Source organism: Callorhinus ursinus, unplaced genomic scaffold (genome assembly GCF_003265705.2).
Source record: "Callorhinus ursinus isolate GAN/ISIS: 27379988/994484 unplaced genomic scaffold, GSC_fseal_2.0 scaffold10, whole genome shotgun sequence".
Lineage (NCBI taxonomy): Eukaryota > Metazoa > Chordata > Mammalia > Carnivora > Otariidae > Callorhinus > Callorhinus ursinus.
Genome location: NW_027397072.1, coordinates 88,620,371 through 88,637,553, shown reverse-complemented (window position 1 = coordinate 88,637,553; position 17,183 = coordinate 88,620,371). Strand labels below are relative to the sequence as shown.

Below are 17,183 nucleotides of genomic sequence, written 5' to 3'. Positions count from 1 at the left end.
GCTTTGAGGGTCTCCGCATGTTTGGGCCTGACCTGCAAGCAAGCCAGGGGCAACTCTCCCTGCAAGAGATGGGCCTACAGTGGAATTCAGACCTGGTGAGGTCAGCCCCAGCCCATCCCCACCTCCGATTAAGTCATTTGATGCAGAGGGACACCTCCTCCACACTGGTTTGGTTGGTGGGGCTCATTCAGGTAGTGTGTGTGAGAGTAGGAGGGTATCTGCCTGTCTCAAAATTGGAAACACACTGGCAGCAACTGAGAGGTTGGTTACAGAGCTTACAGTAGCGCCCCTTCCAGTCTGCGTTTTAGAAAGAGCACAAGTAAAAGGCTTGCTTACTGCAGTGAGCCCAACTGGAGAGAAAATGATTCATAAACCAGGGATTCTTCAATTTAGAAAAAAACTGCCTGGTTGTTTTAAAGAGCTTCACCCTCAAGATTTCTTTATATTGCACATGCCTGGGTTTTCACTGAAAATATAATTGTAACCCTATGTAATACATGCCTTGTTATGCTCTTAAACAGGTGGGATGTAGATAACATAGAACAAGTTCAAAGTTCAGCTGCAAACACAATTCCTGTAATGTCCCTGCTTGCAGGCCTAGCTGCTGCTGTTGTCGGTCATTCTGTCAGGTCAGCTGTTCCTTTCAGACCAGCTCCCCAAAGCCTTAAGTATAGAGGTTGTGCCATCCATGTGGACTTGATCAAATGGTTCACTGCCACGTGGGCTCTGGCTGCCGGTGAGCTCAGTGTGGAACCAGAAAGCAGACCCTCAGATCACACTCCCCTCTGCTGTGCACACCCCACAGCCTCCTGCCAGTGATACCCCTGACCTCTCACTGCAGGACACCTGGATAAGCCAAAAACTACCTGAGGCCTTCGCCTCACGGAGACTGGAGAGACCACCACAAGCCAGCACATCGGAGCCAAGCAGCGCTGACAAAGGGTTGGGAAACCAGAGTCCCTGTGCCGGCTCCAATGCTGGTGCTTGCTGTGTGACCCCTGGCAAACCTCTCAACATCTCTGAGTCTCAGGGGCATCATCAAAAAAGAGGAGTTTAATGAAAAGATCTTCAGAGGCTCTTTCCAGTTCCGATATTCTATTACTCTGTGGACCTGAAACTATTTCATCCATACACAGAAAGTTAACTTTCTTCTGGTCTATAAAGTAAAGAATTTCTCAGAAGTCATGGGAGTGAAATCTCATTGGCAACAGTTTTCCCAACTCCCTTTAGTCTACAAATATCACCAGATGCTTCCTAGAAGCAAGGCACTCTTCAGGGTCTATTGATCAGGGCTCTGAGACTTTTTGGAAATCAGGACTCAGCACACAACACCCATCATTTTCCCAAAATATACTGATCCCTCCTGTATGCAATGCATGTTGATCTAGTCTATTCTAGTTCATTCTGTGTCTTCTATTTGATCTAAAAAAAGGTTGGTCCAAATCCACTAAATTGGTTTGGTGACTCATGATTGGGACATCTTCAAACGTGTGGTTTGAAAGATACTGCTGGAGCCAGTGGCCCCAGAAAGGGTATGCTGACACCAAGGAGAGCAATGAAGGGAAGCAAGGCACCAGTCAGAGGGGCTGTCATGGAGTGAGCCACAGTTACCTGAGCAGGAAGAACAGAGACCGTGAGGGGTCCAGAACTCAGAGGAGGGAAGGAGCACAGTTAACCTCCTTTGATCAGAACTTAAATCCCAACTTCCTAGCCAGCACCCAACAACCCAAACTATACCTTCCTACCCAGCACCCAACACCCAAACTATACCTTCCTACCCAGCACCCAACGACCCAAACTATACCTTCTCAGCCAGCACCCAACAACCCAAACTATACCTTTTCAGCCAGCACCCAACAACTCAAACTGCTCAACAGTGTGTGGCTGATCTCAAGGCCCTTCTAGATCTGCCTTGCTACCTCCCACCTGCTCCTGGGCTCCTCACCTTTGGGAAACATCCCTCAGCTTGGAATGTCCTCCTACCTGTCAGGCAGAACTTGCCCCCCCCCCCAGGAAACTTCCCTGTCCCCAGACCTGTCACACTCTATCCCAGTTGCCTGCTTACCAGCCTGCATTCCAGTACTAGACTCAGTGTCCCTCCACGTCAGAGCAGAATCTTCTCTCGCTATAGATTCCCAGGGCCTAGCACTCTGCCTGGACCACATACATGCACCTTATAATAAACAGGAGAGAGGGGGGTGAGTGAGTGACTTCTAGCCAGAAGGCCAGGGAAAGCTTCCCAGCTTTCAGGAGGGCCATGAACTTCTACTTCCTTCCTCAGTCACTGCTGCTATTCACTGACCATGGCCTCTGTCTGGGGGCACAGTGCTCGCTTTCCAATGACTTTCCCATGGAGTTGACCCTGAGCAATAACTGATCTATATCATCTGGTGCTGAATGTTCATAAGGCCTCAGAAATAGAGAAGTCATGGATGGACATGATAGGTGATATTTGATGGTTGTTTCAAGCACAGAAATGGATTTAAGCACAAAGGGGTTAACTTAAATACTACAGATCATCTTAAAATTCTTCCAAGATTTTCTTTCCACTCTGTGATCTGTGGGTACCAAAAGATGACTCCAAAAGTTGTATCCAGTCCCTTCTTCAGAAACACTAGACCCAAGTCCTTGGATGGGAAGACCTCCAATGATGCCCACCGGCTGTACCTTCTGAAGATTGTAACCTTCATGATTTCCATATTCTGGGGTCTTTCTCATGCCTTAGGGTCTTCTCTGTGCCCTGAGGTCCTCCCCACGCCCTGGGTGCCTCTACTGTTTCCAACCTGGGAGACAGGGAAGGGATCCATCCAGCCTGGAGTACCCTGTAGCTATACAACATATGTCTTTCCCAGGTCTTCTTGGAGGGGGGCTCTCTTCCATGCAGGACCACCCCCAACAGATCTGTCTCAAAGCAGAACAGATCCCCGATCAGCCCAAATGGCTCCAGATGCTGGAAGAGTCCCTACTGTTGTCCACGGCTCTGAGTGAATCCCTGGGTCAGAACTCCCCCATCTCAGGCCCATCCTCTGTGTACCCTTGTCCTGGCACAGGTGCCAGGAAGCCCTCCAGTCTTTCACTGTGGGCTCCAGGGCCGAGGCACAGGGGTATACCTCTGGACTGGGCACTGCTAGCAGAAGTGGGCCATTCTCCAGGTGGATGGAGCTGCTGTGTGCTGGCAGCCGGGCCACAGGGCAGCCCCTGCAGGCAGGCACAGGCCCAGGAAGATGGGCAGGAAGAGCCTCTGGGAGAGAGGCTGGAGGCTGCACACTCTGGCAGAAGCCCTGGGCCCAGAGAAGAGCTCTGGCTCAGGATTCAGTCTACAGAAAGAGTCCCCACCCTGTCAGCCCTTGAGTCTCTCTGGAGGCCTCAACCAAAAAGTGGGCCAAGCAGGGCCAATGTGCAAGGCCTGCTTGCAGCAGGGCTGAGAAGCCCAATCTCCAAGGGTAGAACCAGCAGAGCGCCAGTCTCCCAGGGATCTCCACAGCAATCAAAGCACACGAGCCAGGTGTGGGTCCTCTTCGTATCCCCCATGCTGGGATGCCTGGGAATAAATCTCCCATGCTCCTAGGAGACAATCACCCCTGCCACTACCTCAGGGGCCAGGAGCCCCATCAGTCATAGTCTTCTCTCTTGTGCCCATGCTTGGAAGGGCCTGGATCGAATTCCAGAAGAGCTCGGCACTGTGAAAACACACAAGCGCTGTGGTTTGGGTCTCCACGGACAGCAGGGCTGGGAGCTCCGCCTTTTTCAGAGGAAAATTCATTAACAGAAACAACCTGGAGAATATTGCAAATTACTTAAAAAAATCCTTCCACTGTAATTAGAGATGGGCACATCTGTGATGGGGTTACCCAGAAATAGATTTGAAGCCAACTGCTGTGTTTTTTAAGTTGGGGAAATCTGTTCAGTTGCCGTCCCGGCGGGGGGTAGGGGGGCGCGGCACAAAGGCACAAGGCCCCACTTGGGCTGGCTTAGAGCACACCACACGGATTCACGGGAACAGCTACCATTTTGGCTCTTCTGCTAGAAATGGCAACTGTGGATGTTTTGCATTTTACTATAAGGTAGGAGAAATTCTACTGGGACTACAAAAGGAAAAACCATTAACAGGTGTTTTTTTCAGACTAGTGCTTTTTTTTGTTTATGCTTTGTTTGAGAGGGGAGAAGTGAAAACCACACATAACATGTGGAAGGACGATGTACAGTATTTTCCACCGGGGTTTGAGGCGGACGATTGCCGCCATCCCCACGAACATGTGCTCGCTTCATCCAGCAATATCCATTTCACTTCCCACGTGGGAGCACAGCATGGACAGCCCCGGGCCGCGGGGAGTCAGCGCCCAGCCCTGAGCGTGGCCGCTCCAGGCTGGAATCGGCTGTGCATTTCTGCTGCCCGAGTGAAGTGCACATCTCTGCTGCTTTCCTTCTGGAAGCAGGGCTTCCTTCCAAAGTGCCTTTCATCAGGAGGGACCCTCTGGGTGTCCCCTGGACTCAACTCCTCCTTGCTGATGTAGGAGAACTGTTAGCAGAGAGTGAACCCTGAGTGAAAACAAAATGCCTGCTAAGTGTCTAAGAGGCTGGGAATGTTGAGAGCAGGCCCAGCGCTGGTTTTCCTTAGCAACACGCTTAAGAGGGCAAGATGGTGAGCAATATCGCTCTCCATGTAGACTCCTCCAAGCCTGACTCTATTGTCATGAGCCCTCCTGACGCTAGCCCTATCTGTTTTGCAAACTAGACAGAGGGAATTTTTTGGTAAAGGACCAGAAATGTTTACAGAACTATGATTGCCCTCCCCTTTCCAAGTCCATCCCCTGTTTAAGGCCTGGAGGATCTAGTCTTCCAGGAAGCATGGCCAAGTGAGAGGGTGGGCTTGCACCCCCACTTCTGCCTCCCAATGAGACCCAGCTATACCTCCTAACCAGGCTGCAAGGTGGAAGGGAGCAGACCAAGACCTAAGGGATCTGCAAACAGACATGGACACAAACCACAGAGCAACCATTTCACTTCGTGCCTGGGACCTGCTGGTCTCAAGGGGACTTGAGCTGTGCTGGCTGAGAGCACAGTAGCAGTGGCTATGACTGAGGCCTCTTCCGCACTCCCAAGCTTGGGCATAATACTCCTCCGGACCAGGTGAGACAGGTGGTGACGAGGCCTGAGCACCACCGATCGGGGGCCCTGAGGAATCTTGTGTGTAAAGCTCTGAGAGGCCTCTGGGCTCCTGCTGAGCACAGTAAGTGAGCTGGTGGGCATGCCTCCAGGGCCCTGGGCAAGGGACTGGGCAGCCAACGCTGGTTTTGGTACTGTTCCTCAAAGGACAAGAGAGGTTGTCTTGGCCCTGAATACACCATCCTGTGTGGCAGGCCTCAGCCCAACTCTGCGTCGCACACTCTCATCAGAAGACTGGTTTTAGGGCGCCTGGGTGGCTCAGTCAGTTAAGCGTCTGCCTTGGGCTCAGGTCATGATCCCAGGGTCCTTGGATTGAGCCCCACATTGGGCTCCCTGCAGGGAGCCTGCTTCTCCCTCTCCCTCTGCCGCTCCCCCTGCTTGTGTGCGCGCGCTCTCTCTCAATAAATAAATAAAATCTTTAAAAAAAAAGGAAGACTGGTTTTATATAGAAAGGTTTTCAAAGATCCACATCATGTGGTAGAGCCAAGAGGGAATGAGAATACGTTGTTCATACAGCAAGGCAATGAAGAGAGTAGCTCCCAGCTGGAAATGTGGGTCCACACTGTCCAGGACAGCAATGGGCGGTGCAGTGGCCCGTGAGCACTGCAGATGTCTCCCTGGGTTTTAAAGACTGAATGTGAAAAATGGCAAAACACCTCATCAACATTTTTCTTATATAGATTACATGTTGAAATGATAATATTTTTAGATACTGGGTTTAATAGATTATACAATTAAAATGAATTTCACCTTTTAATTTTATTTTTAAAATTATTTTAACTTGTTAAAAATGTGGCTACTAGATTTTAAATTAGGTAGCTTGAATTATAGTTTTATTGGGCAGCACTGATTTAGAAATCTGGACTCTAATCCTGGCTAATCCAGTGTCTAGCTGGGTAGTAACAGAGGCAAGCTCATTGAACTCAGATTTCTTTTGTGAAATAAGCCCAATTTCCTTCACAAGTTAAAAGAATAGCTGAAAATGCTGTCTATACCAACCATCAGACCAGCATCCCCCTCCTGTTTCTCCTCAGAAAACAGGCCTGTCCCACATGGTTGAACAGGTTGTAGACTGCACAAGGATGACACATTGAAGGGAAGGGAAGCTGTTCACACTGTACATAAATAGATTTATATATTTATTTTATTATATCCTGGTACCTGGCAATAAGTATCTTGTTCTAACAAAATGAGTATATTACAGTGATTTTCCAACAGACAGAATTAGAGCATTCTGAGGAAGCAATACTTTTTTTCTGATTTGCATAAAAGTTATAGCTGGGCTCGGGTCGCCCTACCAGAACCTGAAGCCTGCCTGAATTCCACTCCAAGGACAGCTGCTTTGCTGGTTTCACCTCCATCTCTGTCATAGGCCTAAAGCATCTGAGGGCAGGAACTTGGTGCCCTAATTCAAGCCTTAGTTTTACAAAATGTCATTGGTGTCTGGTGCCAAAGAGTTACAATAACCAGCTGGGCCACGGCCAGGGCTTGCCCAGGATGGGCCACTTACCTTTTCATTTTTCTTGTCATCTGGTTTGCATCCGGTGTTGGTGGGGCTGGATGACAACAGGCCACTGACAGGCACCCCTCCAGCCTCCCCGTTGAGGTTGGCGGCACTGACATTGGGAGGTGTGACGGCAGACGCTGCGGATGTGAGTGGGATGGCTGGTCGGGGGCACGGGGCCCCGATGACCGTCTGCACGGGGGGCTGATGCACGTGCTGCGGGGACACCACCGAGTGGGGCCTGAGGCTGGCGGCAGACAGGCGGGATGGGGAGTTCTGGGTGCGCAGGGGTGACACGGTGGCCGTTGGTCGGTCCTGGGCCTGGGCTGAGGAGTGGGCAGCTGGAGCATGAGGTTGGAGAGAAAGTAGGGTTGCAAGGTTAGTTTGCCATGGCAATGCAATCGCCACGGACTCGTTCCTCGGGCTCACCGCCTCTCTTCGGTCTCTCCACACCCGGGCACGCTCCACAGGGAGAGAGACTGAGGCCAGGCAACCAGGAAAACACATCCCATCTCCCCAAAGCCCTGTCACAGCACAAAACAGCCCACCCTCAGGGGGAGCAAAACATCTTTTCCAAGGTTGCCACGAGCGTGGGCATGTTCCCAGCTTCCCATGAAGCCTTCTAACTGGTTTCCTCTGCTGAGATGAACTAATACACTTACAAGTTCTCTTACAACGCCCTTGTGAAAACGTTCATAAAAGTAAGGCCTGTGACAGAATCCTGAAGAAGCCCCAAGATGCCCCGGAACTATTAGACACCACTCCCTGTAAGGTGATCACTGCCAACAGCCTGGCTCTGGTTGGTCTCGACCCCAGAGCTGTAACCCGGAACTCTGTTCACACTTGGTATTTGAGCTGGCTGAGCTCAGGCCGAGCATGTGCGGCAGCTTTAGCTGGTGACACTCACAGGAGGAAGGCAGCTGCAGCCTTGGGGGTGAGCCATCACCCCTCTCACGGCGATCTGCCGGTGGCTGTCGCCTTGCTCACACCCCGAAGCAACAGTTTCTGGATTTACAGAACAGGAACCTCACAATGATGAATCTGCCCCCTACTGACAGCAAAAATGCCTCCTAAGGATGGTAAGGGTCTGAAGGCCTGACGTTTGTAAAAATCCACCATTTGAAAACATAAAGTCCCTTCTAAACACAGCACCGAATTAAAATGAATCTTGCTGCAGCTTGTGTTAGTGATTTTGAAGAACTGTCTCCTTACCAATCACAGAAGAAACACACAGGGGGACAGAGTGAGGCACATGGGAGGAACGGTGACTTGTGGCCTGGACTGGTGACCCAAAGGGAGACACGGGTTGTGTCAGCCCATATCACTTTATGCCATTTGTCCCATGCAACATCGGGCAACTCAGATTACAGCATTTTTGCACTGTCACCCAGAGAAAAATTACACCTCACACTGTCCTTACTTTCTACCACCAGAATTCGTGGCATTCATGGCTTTGCAATATGAAAGAAATACACGTGATAAAGCAAAACAATATTCTCAGCCCCCAAATATGCCTTGAATAGATAATCTACTCATAAATCCTCACAGCATTTCCCTGGCGTGTGAAGTAACTCAGCGCGACCAACAAGAGCCCCTTCACATGCAAGGCAGGCCTCTTCCCTCCGACAGCGTTGCGTGGGAAGAGCCGTGAGAGCTAGTTATGTGATCCCGGGATCTCCGGGACGCAGGGACTGTCGCTGCCGCCTCTGTTTCTAGGAGGTGAAATAAATAAAGGCTGATTTATGGTTTTAAAAGTATTCAGGGTTTGGGGTGGGTTTGAATCCTCACTCAACGTGGCCCCACATTTCAAAAGACTAGGTTAGGCAACTATGCAGATCGATGAAGCCACCGGGCTCACTCAGTCAGCCCGAGGTAACCCGTGACTTGGACAGTGCTCCTGGGGCCATCTGTCTGCCTTTCCCCAGCTGTCTGAACTCTCCTTCACCCCCCAACCCCCGGCCCTGGAACGAGAAGTCGCGGCTGGGCCAGGCAAGAGCAATCACTTGGGCTCGAGAGCCTGCAGGGGCTGCTCCAGATTCTTCCAAGTCCCACACCACTCCCCTCCTCTTCTGGCTGGCTTCCACATGCCTGCCACATCACCCTGCCAAACCCAATGCAAAAGAGTAGAGGGTGTTCCAGAAAGTTCTAAGCCTGCCTGCCAGGCAATCTCTTTGACATCCTCCCCTGTTCTCTCCCTTGTTCCTTCCCTCAGCCACTCCAGCCTCCTGGCTGTTCCCCCAACACAGGCTCTCTCTCACCTCAGAGACTGTGGCACAGAACGCTCTTCCCCAGAGTCACACGTCCCCTCGCCTGCTTCAGTCATCGCAGACACTGCCCTCCCAGAGAGCCCTGTTGTCACCAACCCACCGAACAGTGCAGGCTGCTGCTCTGCAATCCCAGCCCCTCTTGCCCTGCTTCCGTTTCCCTTTCCTCCCATGGCACTATCTGCTCTTAACAGTCTGTATGATACAACTCTTCGTTGTGTGTTGACTCCCCCCGCTACAAGCTGAGCTCCATGAGGGAGTGACACTTGCTGTGTAGTTCATGAATATATTCCAAACAGCTGGACTGGTGCGCAGCATGCAGCAGGTGCTTGATAAATTTCTTGAATGAATGAACAAGTCTTTGAGGAAAGAGAACCTCAATTAAAATATCTCTTCAGATTTTACAGAATTGAACCACTGGAGAAGATAAAAATCCTCTATGAGAAAGAGGAGCATGACTCATTACACTGGCTGGTAGAAGAATGTGAGATTCCACTGATCCTCAGTAGGATTTATCCTCAGGTTCACTCACCCTGTGCCACCCAACCTCAGACTGACCTAGACTGCTATCGCTCTAGTCATCCTACTGGTTAGCAATGCCAAAGCAACCTGCCTGACAGAGGCAGGCAGTCTGAGAAAATGCTCTTACTCCATAGTCTCTGTTCCCCTTTGCCTCTCCTCTGTAAACATTTGGCATGCTCCAGCAACTCTGGAGTGCCTAAATCCCATTAGACGTCACTCAGTTCACTGCTGTGTCATCCCACATGTGCTTTATAAAGAGTAGTTGAATGAATAAATGACTTACCTTATCATCAACATTGCCCTTTTCTTAATCTCAGGTTTATCACTTCCCATTTCATGGATGAAATGGAACATTGGCAACCCCCCAAACTTTAGTCCAGGCCAGCCCCTCTCTCAACTCATCCACATTCAGACCCACCCTGCCCTCCAGTCTCAAGGATACAGGGTCCCAAGAGGTGTACCCTGTCACACTCATCTTGATCCTTTCCCCTGGCTCATCCCCTTCTTGCCTGTATTAAATTTCTCTATTAACTTTCCTCCTGTAATTTACTAAGCAAGTTATAGCTCCCATTTCAAAAAGTCTTCTTTCTGGCCAGTACCTCCTTTTTCTGTTTTTCTTTATACCTAGTATTCTTGAAATAGTGTCTGCATCGGTTCTTTCTTACTTTTCATTCAGTTCTTTGCACGATCTGTATTTGCTCTAATGGCAGTTTTCATCTCTGCTCTGTGTTCCGGATACATTCGCTGTACAGATTTCTAGTATCACTAATTTCCATCTTCAACTGTGTCCAGGCTAGAGTTCATGTTACCTATAGAGATTTTGTATTTAAATAAATATATTTTTCCCTCTTCAAAATTTCAAGTTGGTTCTTTTTCATATTCATCAGTTTCTGATTCATAGCTATCCATCCAATTTTTCTCCTTTATAACACCCTGTTTTTTCTTTCTTTTTGGGGGAGAGGGGGAGAGTAGATGTTATTCTTTCTTTTCCCTTTTAGAGGATCTTTTATTTTCATTTATTTTTATTTTTTAACTAGGCCCCATGCCCAATGTGGGGCTTGAACTCACGACCCCAGGATTAAAAGTCAGATGCTCTACTGACTGAGCCAGCCAGGCACACCTACAAGATCTTAAATATACTGATATCAAAGACTTTTTCAGATTTCTCTCCCATTTCTTCATTTTATTGGCTATCTTTTATGCATTAGTGTTTCCCTTGTGCTTTGAGATTTCCATGTGCAAGGTCCTCTTGAGCATGACTTTCTCATTGCTATTGTATTCTTGGTCATTGTTTCTGCATGGTCCTCTGGGACCTCCTCTCAGAACCAGGTGTAACTGGATGGTTTGGGTTCTGGTCCTCAGGCCAGAGCCTAACTCAGCTCCATGCCAAGGTGGCATTCTCTATCTTCTCCCATACCCTAGGGAGCAGCTCAGTATTAACCATTCCCCGAGAATGGAAGAGACTGCAGCTGTTCAAACCATTGCACTTGGCTCTGGTCCTCTGATACTCACCAGAGACTTCCTGTCCATTTTCTCTTGCAGGAGTTGAAAGTCAGCCAACAATGCCTGCTTTTCATTCCAGTAAGCCAATGCTTCAACCCCACTTGCTATTGTGTGTTCCATTTTGTTTAGATCCACAGAGTTGACTTTTTAAAAATTTAAAAACAAAGAAACCTCTTTGTGTTTAAAACAGAGAGAATAGGGGATTTCCACATGAACTCACTATCCCATACTACCCAGGAGTCCTTGACTCACTTCTCAGTCTACTGAAATATGGCTTCTCACTTTCATTCCGTCAAATATCATCTGTACAAGATCAACTATGACTCCACCTGTCAGCAAATTTAATGGACACGTTTCTGTTTTCAGAAAAATATCCACTGATCTAGTTGCTTCTCACCAATATCACATGGACTTGATTACTGTAGCCTAATGGCTTGAAATCAGTGTTAGCCTTCCAATTTGTTGTTTTTTCAAGGTTGTTTTGGCTATTCTAGGTTCTTTGCATGCCTATATGAATTTGAGAAACAGATTACTAATCTCTACAAAAACTTTGAGTGGGATTGTGATTGGTATCCCATTTGATCCATAGGTCAAATTTTTGGAGAATAAATCCCTTAACAATATTAAGTCTCCTCACTTATGAATAAAGTATATTGCTCTACTTCAGTCTTATTCAATTTCTCTTAGTAATATTTGATAATTTTCAGTGGACAGGTCTTCCTCTTTTATCAGATATATCCCTAAATAATTTATATTTTTTATGTTACTAAAATTGCTATCATTTTTTAAAACATCAATTTTCAATTATTCACTGCTAATATGTAAAAATACAGTTGATTTTTGTATATTAATCTTGGATCCTGCAACCTTGCTGAACTCATTTATGAGTTCAGCACTCTTTGTATGAGTGTGGATTCCCCAGGGTTTTCTATATTCAAGATGATGTTATCTGCAAATAGACATAATTTTACTCCCTCCTTTCCAATCTGCATGCTTTTTATATTTTTTTCTTGACTAACTGCTCTGGCTAGAACTTACGGTACAATATTGAATAGAAGTGGCAAGAGTGGATATCCCTGTTTAATCCTGATCTCAGGGGAAAGCTTTTAGTCTCTCACTATTAAGTCTGAGGTTAGCTGTGGTTTTCATGGAATTCTTTTGTCAGGCTGAGCAGCTAACTTCTATTTTCTCGTTTTCTGACTGTTTTTAATCAGGAATGTGTGTTGGATTTTGTAAAAAAAAATTTTTCCCCACATCTTTTGAATTGATCATATTATTTTTATTCTTTAGTTTGTTAATACAGTAAATTATATTGACTGTTAAATGTAAATCAAACCTTGAATTCCTAGGGGAAACTCTAGTTGGTCATGATGTATTATCGTTTTTATTTATTGCTGTAATTGAGTGCTAAAATTTTGTTTAGAGTTTTTACATCTATGTTTATGAGTGATATTTGTCTGTAGTTTTATTTTCTTTCAGTGCCTTTGTCTAGTTTGGGTATGAGCATAAAGTTAGCCTTATAGAAAGAGTTAGGAAATATTCTCCCTTCTTTTCAGTTTTCCGGAAGAGTTTCAACGGAATTGTTGTATTTTTTCCCTTAACCATTAGGTATAATTTAACAACAAAGCCACTCAGACTTGGAGATTTCTTTGTGGAAAGTTTTTAACTAATTCAATTTCAATTTTAATAGACATAGGCCTATTCAGGTTATTTATTGTTTCTTAAGTTTATTAATTTCTGTTTTTAAAGAAATTTATGTTTTGTCTAACTTACTGAGTTTATTGGCATTTTCTATAATACTTTATTATTCTGTAAAATCTGAAGTAAATTAATAATCCCTTATTATTCTGTAAAATCTATTATTCCTGGTATTGATAATTTGTGTATTCTCTCCATATTCTTTATCTGTCTGGCTAGATGCTTACCAATTTCATTACTGATCTTTTCAATGAACTAAATTTTGGTTTCACTGATTTTCTCTATTGTTTTTCTGTTTTCTATTTCATTTATTTCTGCACTGACTTTTTTCTGCTTCTTTTATGGTTCCTTTGCTCTTTTTATTCTAGTTTCTTAAAGTAAAACTGAGGTGACTGATTTCAGATCTTTTTTTTCCCTAACATCGGTGTTTAGTGGTATAAATTTCCCTGTAAGTACTGCTTAAGTGGCATCCCACATATTTTGATATGCTGTATTTTCATTTTCATTCAGTTCAAAATGCTTTCTAAAATCACTTTTGATTTCTTCTTTCATCCAAGGGTTTCTTTTAAGTGTGTGTGCCACTTAGTTTCAAATATTTGGGGATATCTCTGTGTTATTAATTTCTAATTCATCTGTATTGTAGTCAGGGAATGTAATTTGTGAGACTTGAATCCCTTTAAATTTATTGAGATTTAAATATTATGGCCCCAAATGTGGCTTATGGTGGTAAATGTTCTTTGTTCACTTGAAAAGGATGTGTATTTTGCTGTTGGTGTAGCGATCCATAAATGTCAATTAGGTCAAATCGGTTATAGCTTGCTAAAATGTTCTATGTTCTTACCAATATTCTGTCTATTTGTTCTGTCAATTATTGGGAGAATTATTGAAATCTCTGACTATAATTGTGGATTAGTCTATTTATTTCTCCTTGCAGCTCTACCAGTAATTGCTTATATATTTTGAACTTTGGTTATTTGGGCATAAATATTTAGTCCTCTTGATGAACTGACCCCTTTATCATTATGAAATTGCCATTCATATAGTAATAATATTCTTTGTTCTAAATTCTACTCTGATATTAATATAACCATTTCAGATTTCATTTTAGTAGTATTAGCATGGTACATTTGATCCTCATTATCCATAGATTCTATATGTGCAAAGTCACCTACTAGCTACAATTGATTTGTAATCCCCAAATCAATACCTGTGGTGCTTTTGTAGTCATTCACAGACATGCTCATACTAGCAAAAAATTGGGAGTCACTGACACATTTTCCCAGTTGAGGTGCAACAAGATGATGCTCTTCCTTCTTCTTTAAGCTCATACAGAGATGCTGAGGGACAGAGATGGGAGGGGATAGGGCAGTGCAATGCAAGATGCTCCAGCTCTGGGACTGACTGGACAGGTGTGAATCCTGCTTGTCACCTGTTAGTAGGGTGGCCTCGGGCAGTCACTTCTGAACCTTAGTTTCTCTTTTGTAAAATAAATAGAATCTACCAGAATGACTTATTTTTAGTATTTAAGATTATAATCTCTATGAGACACTCACACATGCATGTATTTCACTTAGAAGCAATAGTTTAGTATTCACTAATATAGTGTCCATAGAAACTTTATACAGCAGAGCTACTGTGAATAATGAGAATCAACTGTATATCTTGATCCTCTTTTTGCTTTTTAACTTATTCATGTTTTTATATTTAAAGTATTAAAATATGTTTCCTGTTCACAGCATATGGTTAGGTTTTGTCTTTTTTTTTTTTAAATAGTACTTAACAATCTCTGCATTCTATTTAAAGTTGTTTAAACCATTTATATTTATTTTTATGACCAGGTTTAACCTAAACTTTACTACATGTTTACTATTTTACCCATGCATTCTTTGTCTCCTTTCCTCTCTTTTTATGCCTTCTTTTGGATTAATTAGAAATTTTTGTAATTCCATTTTACCTCCTCTGTCAGCTTATTTGCTGTAACTCTGTTTTGATATTGAGTGCTTGCTTATGTCTTTATCATAGTCTACCTACAAGTGATTCCATAACTCTTCACACCTAGTATAAGAACATATTTATAATAATATATAATAGTATAGTGTAATAGTATATTTCTCCATTCCCAACCTCCAAATGTACCCCAAATGGTACATTTACCATTATACATTTTACCTTTACATGTGTTTTTTAATGCTTTATTGAAATTCACTTTATTTAACATATACTGTATTATTAGTTCCCGGGGTAGAATTTAATGATTCATCAGTTGCATATAACACCTAGTACTCATTCCATCAAGTGCCCTCCTTAATGCAGTAACCCCTTAACCCAGTTACCACTTCCACCCACCCACCTCCCCTCTAGCAACCCTCAGTTTGTTTTCTAGATCAGCATCTCTTCTGGCTTGCCTCCCTCTCAATTTTCATCTTATTTTATTTTTTCTTCCCTTCCCCTATGTTCATCTGTTTTGTTTCTTAAATTCCACATATGAGTGAAATCATACGGTATTTGTCTTTCTCTGACTTACTTATTTCACTTAGTATAATACCCTCTAGTTCCATCCACGTTATTGCAGATGGCAAGATTCATTCTTTTTGATGGCTGAGTAATATTCCATTGTGTGTATATGTATGTGTGTGCATACATACATATGTACATATATATGTGTGTATATATATATTCATATATATATTTATATATATATACACACCACATCTTTATCCATTCATCTGTCGATGGGCATCTGGGCTCTTTCTATATTTTGGCTATTGCGGACATTGCTGCTATAAACATTGGGGTACATGTGTTTTAAATGCCAAACTACATTGCTTTTATTTTTGTTTAAACAGTTTGTTATAGTTTAAAGATATTTAAATAGTCAGAAAAAAACTTATATATTTATATATGCAGTTACCATTTCTTGTGTCCTTCACTCCCTTTTATATATCCACACTTCCATCTGATATCATTTTCCTTCTTCCTAAAGAATTTTGTTTAACATTTTTCATAGTGTGGGTCTATTGGTAATGACATCTTTTAGTTTTATTATGTGTGAATGATTATTTTGCTTTCATTTTGAAAGAAACTTTTGCTGGGTATAGAATGCTAAATTGACAGATTTATTTCTTGCAGTACTTCTTTCCATTACTCCACTATTTTCTCACTTAAGTGTTCTTGACAAGAAATATATGGTCATCCTTAATTTTTCCTACTTTATGTATCATTTTTTTCCTTGTTGCTTTTTAAGATTTTATCACAGATTTTGAACAATTTGATTATAATTTGCCTTGGTGTAGTTCTCCCCATGTTTCTTGTGCTTGGGGTCCACCAGCTGTCTTTGATCTGTGAGTTTGTAGTTTTCATCAAATGTAGAACAATTTGATTTATTATTTCTCAAATAATTTTTCTATCTCACCTTTCACTCCTCTACTTTGGAGACTCCAATTACACATATACTGGGCAACTTGAAGTTGTCATTGCTCAGTGATGCTCATTTTTAAAAGTTCTCTTTTATGTTTGTGCTTCATTTTTCATAGTCCTTATTGCTGTATCTTCAAGTTCACTAATATTTTCTTTAGTAATGTCTAATCTGCCATTAATTCCATCCACTGTATTCTTGATCTCACACACTGTAGTTTCTCTTTCTAGAAGTTTGGTTTGGGTCTTTAAAATATCTTTCACGTTTCTACTTAATTTTCTGAGCACATTATAATATATGAGCACATAATAATAAATACAATTATAATATCTGTTTTTACCTCTAACTGCTAATTCTAACATTTGGGTCAGTTCTGACTGACTGGTTTATCTCATCATTGTGGGTCATATTTTCCTTCGTGTGCCTAGGAATTTTTTATTGATATCAGACATTGTTATTTTTATGTTGTTGAGAGCTGGATATTTTTGCAGTCCTATCAACTCTTGCATTTTTGCAGTCCTATCAACTCTTGAGCTCAGTTCTCCATAACAGTTAAATGAATTGGAAACAGTCTGATCTTTTTGAGTTTGTTTTTAAGACTAGTTGGGTGGGACTAGAGCAGTGGTTAGTCTAGGGACTGAGGCAGAGCCCTTCTGCATAGACTACTCAATGTTCTGTGAACAGTTTTTCTCATCTGGCTGGTGGAATGGGTACTATTTCCAGCTCTTTGTGAATGCTGGGCACTGACAGCACTGATCCTTTTCCTCACAGTTTTCCTGGCTTTGCACAGTTTCCTCACATGCATATGCGGATTACTTCTCAGTATACTACTCAAGAGGACACCCTGCATCCTCTGGGGTTTTCTTTCTGTGCAGCCCTCTCCTCTCTAGGCTCTGTCCTTCAAACTCCAGCCACTTTGGTCATCCAGACTCTCACTCCACATCCTCACATCAGGAAGCCCGCTGCGCTCCACTTTGTTACCCCTCCCTGTGCCACAGTCTGGAACTTCTCTCCAGGCAGTAAGCCGGGGCTCACCTCATCATTTACTAATCTCACGGATCACTGTCCTTGGTTTTCTAATGTTTGGCATCTTGCAAACTGTTATTCTTAT

At 43.8% G+C, this 17,183-nt stretch overlaps 1 protein-coding gene across 3 annotated transcripts in view; it reads right to left on the bottom strand.

The window, feature by feature from the left end:
* SH3RF3 (SH3 domain containing ring finger 3) overlaps positions 1-17,183 on the bottom strand; it is a 361,498-nt gene that overhangs the window by 48,120 nt on the left and 296,195 nt on the right. For 2 of the 3 annotated variants that reach the window (XM_025869126.2, XM_073897932.1), the window contains exon 8: positions 6,677-7,011. In XM_025869126.2, the coding sequence (XP_025724911.1) occupies positions 6,677-7,011 (335 nt within the window). Of the gene's footprint in view, positions 1-5,719; positions 5,798-6,165; positions 6,282-6,676; positions 7,012-17,183 lie in introns of those variants that run through there. The other variant, XM_073897934.1, reaches the window with a different exon arrangement.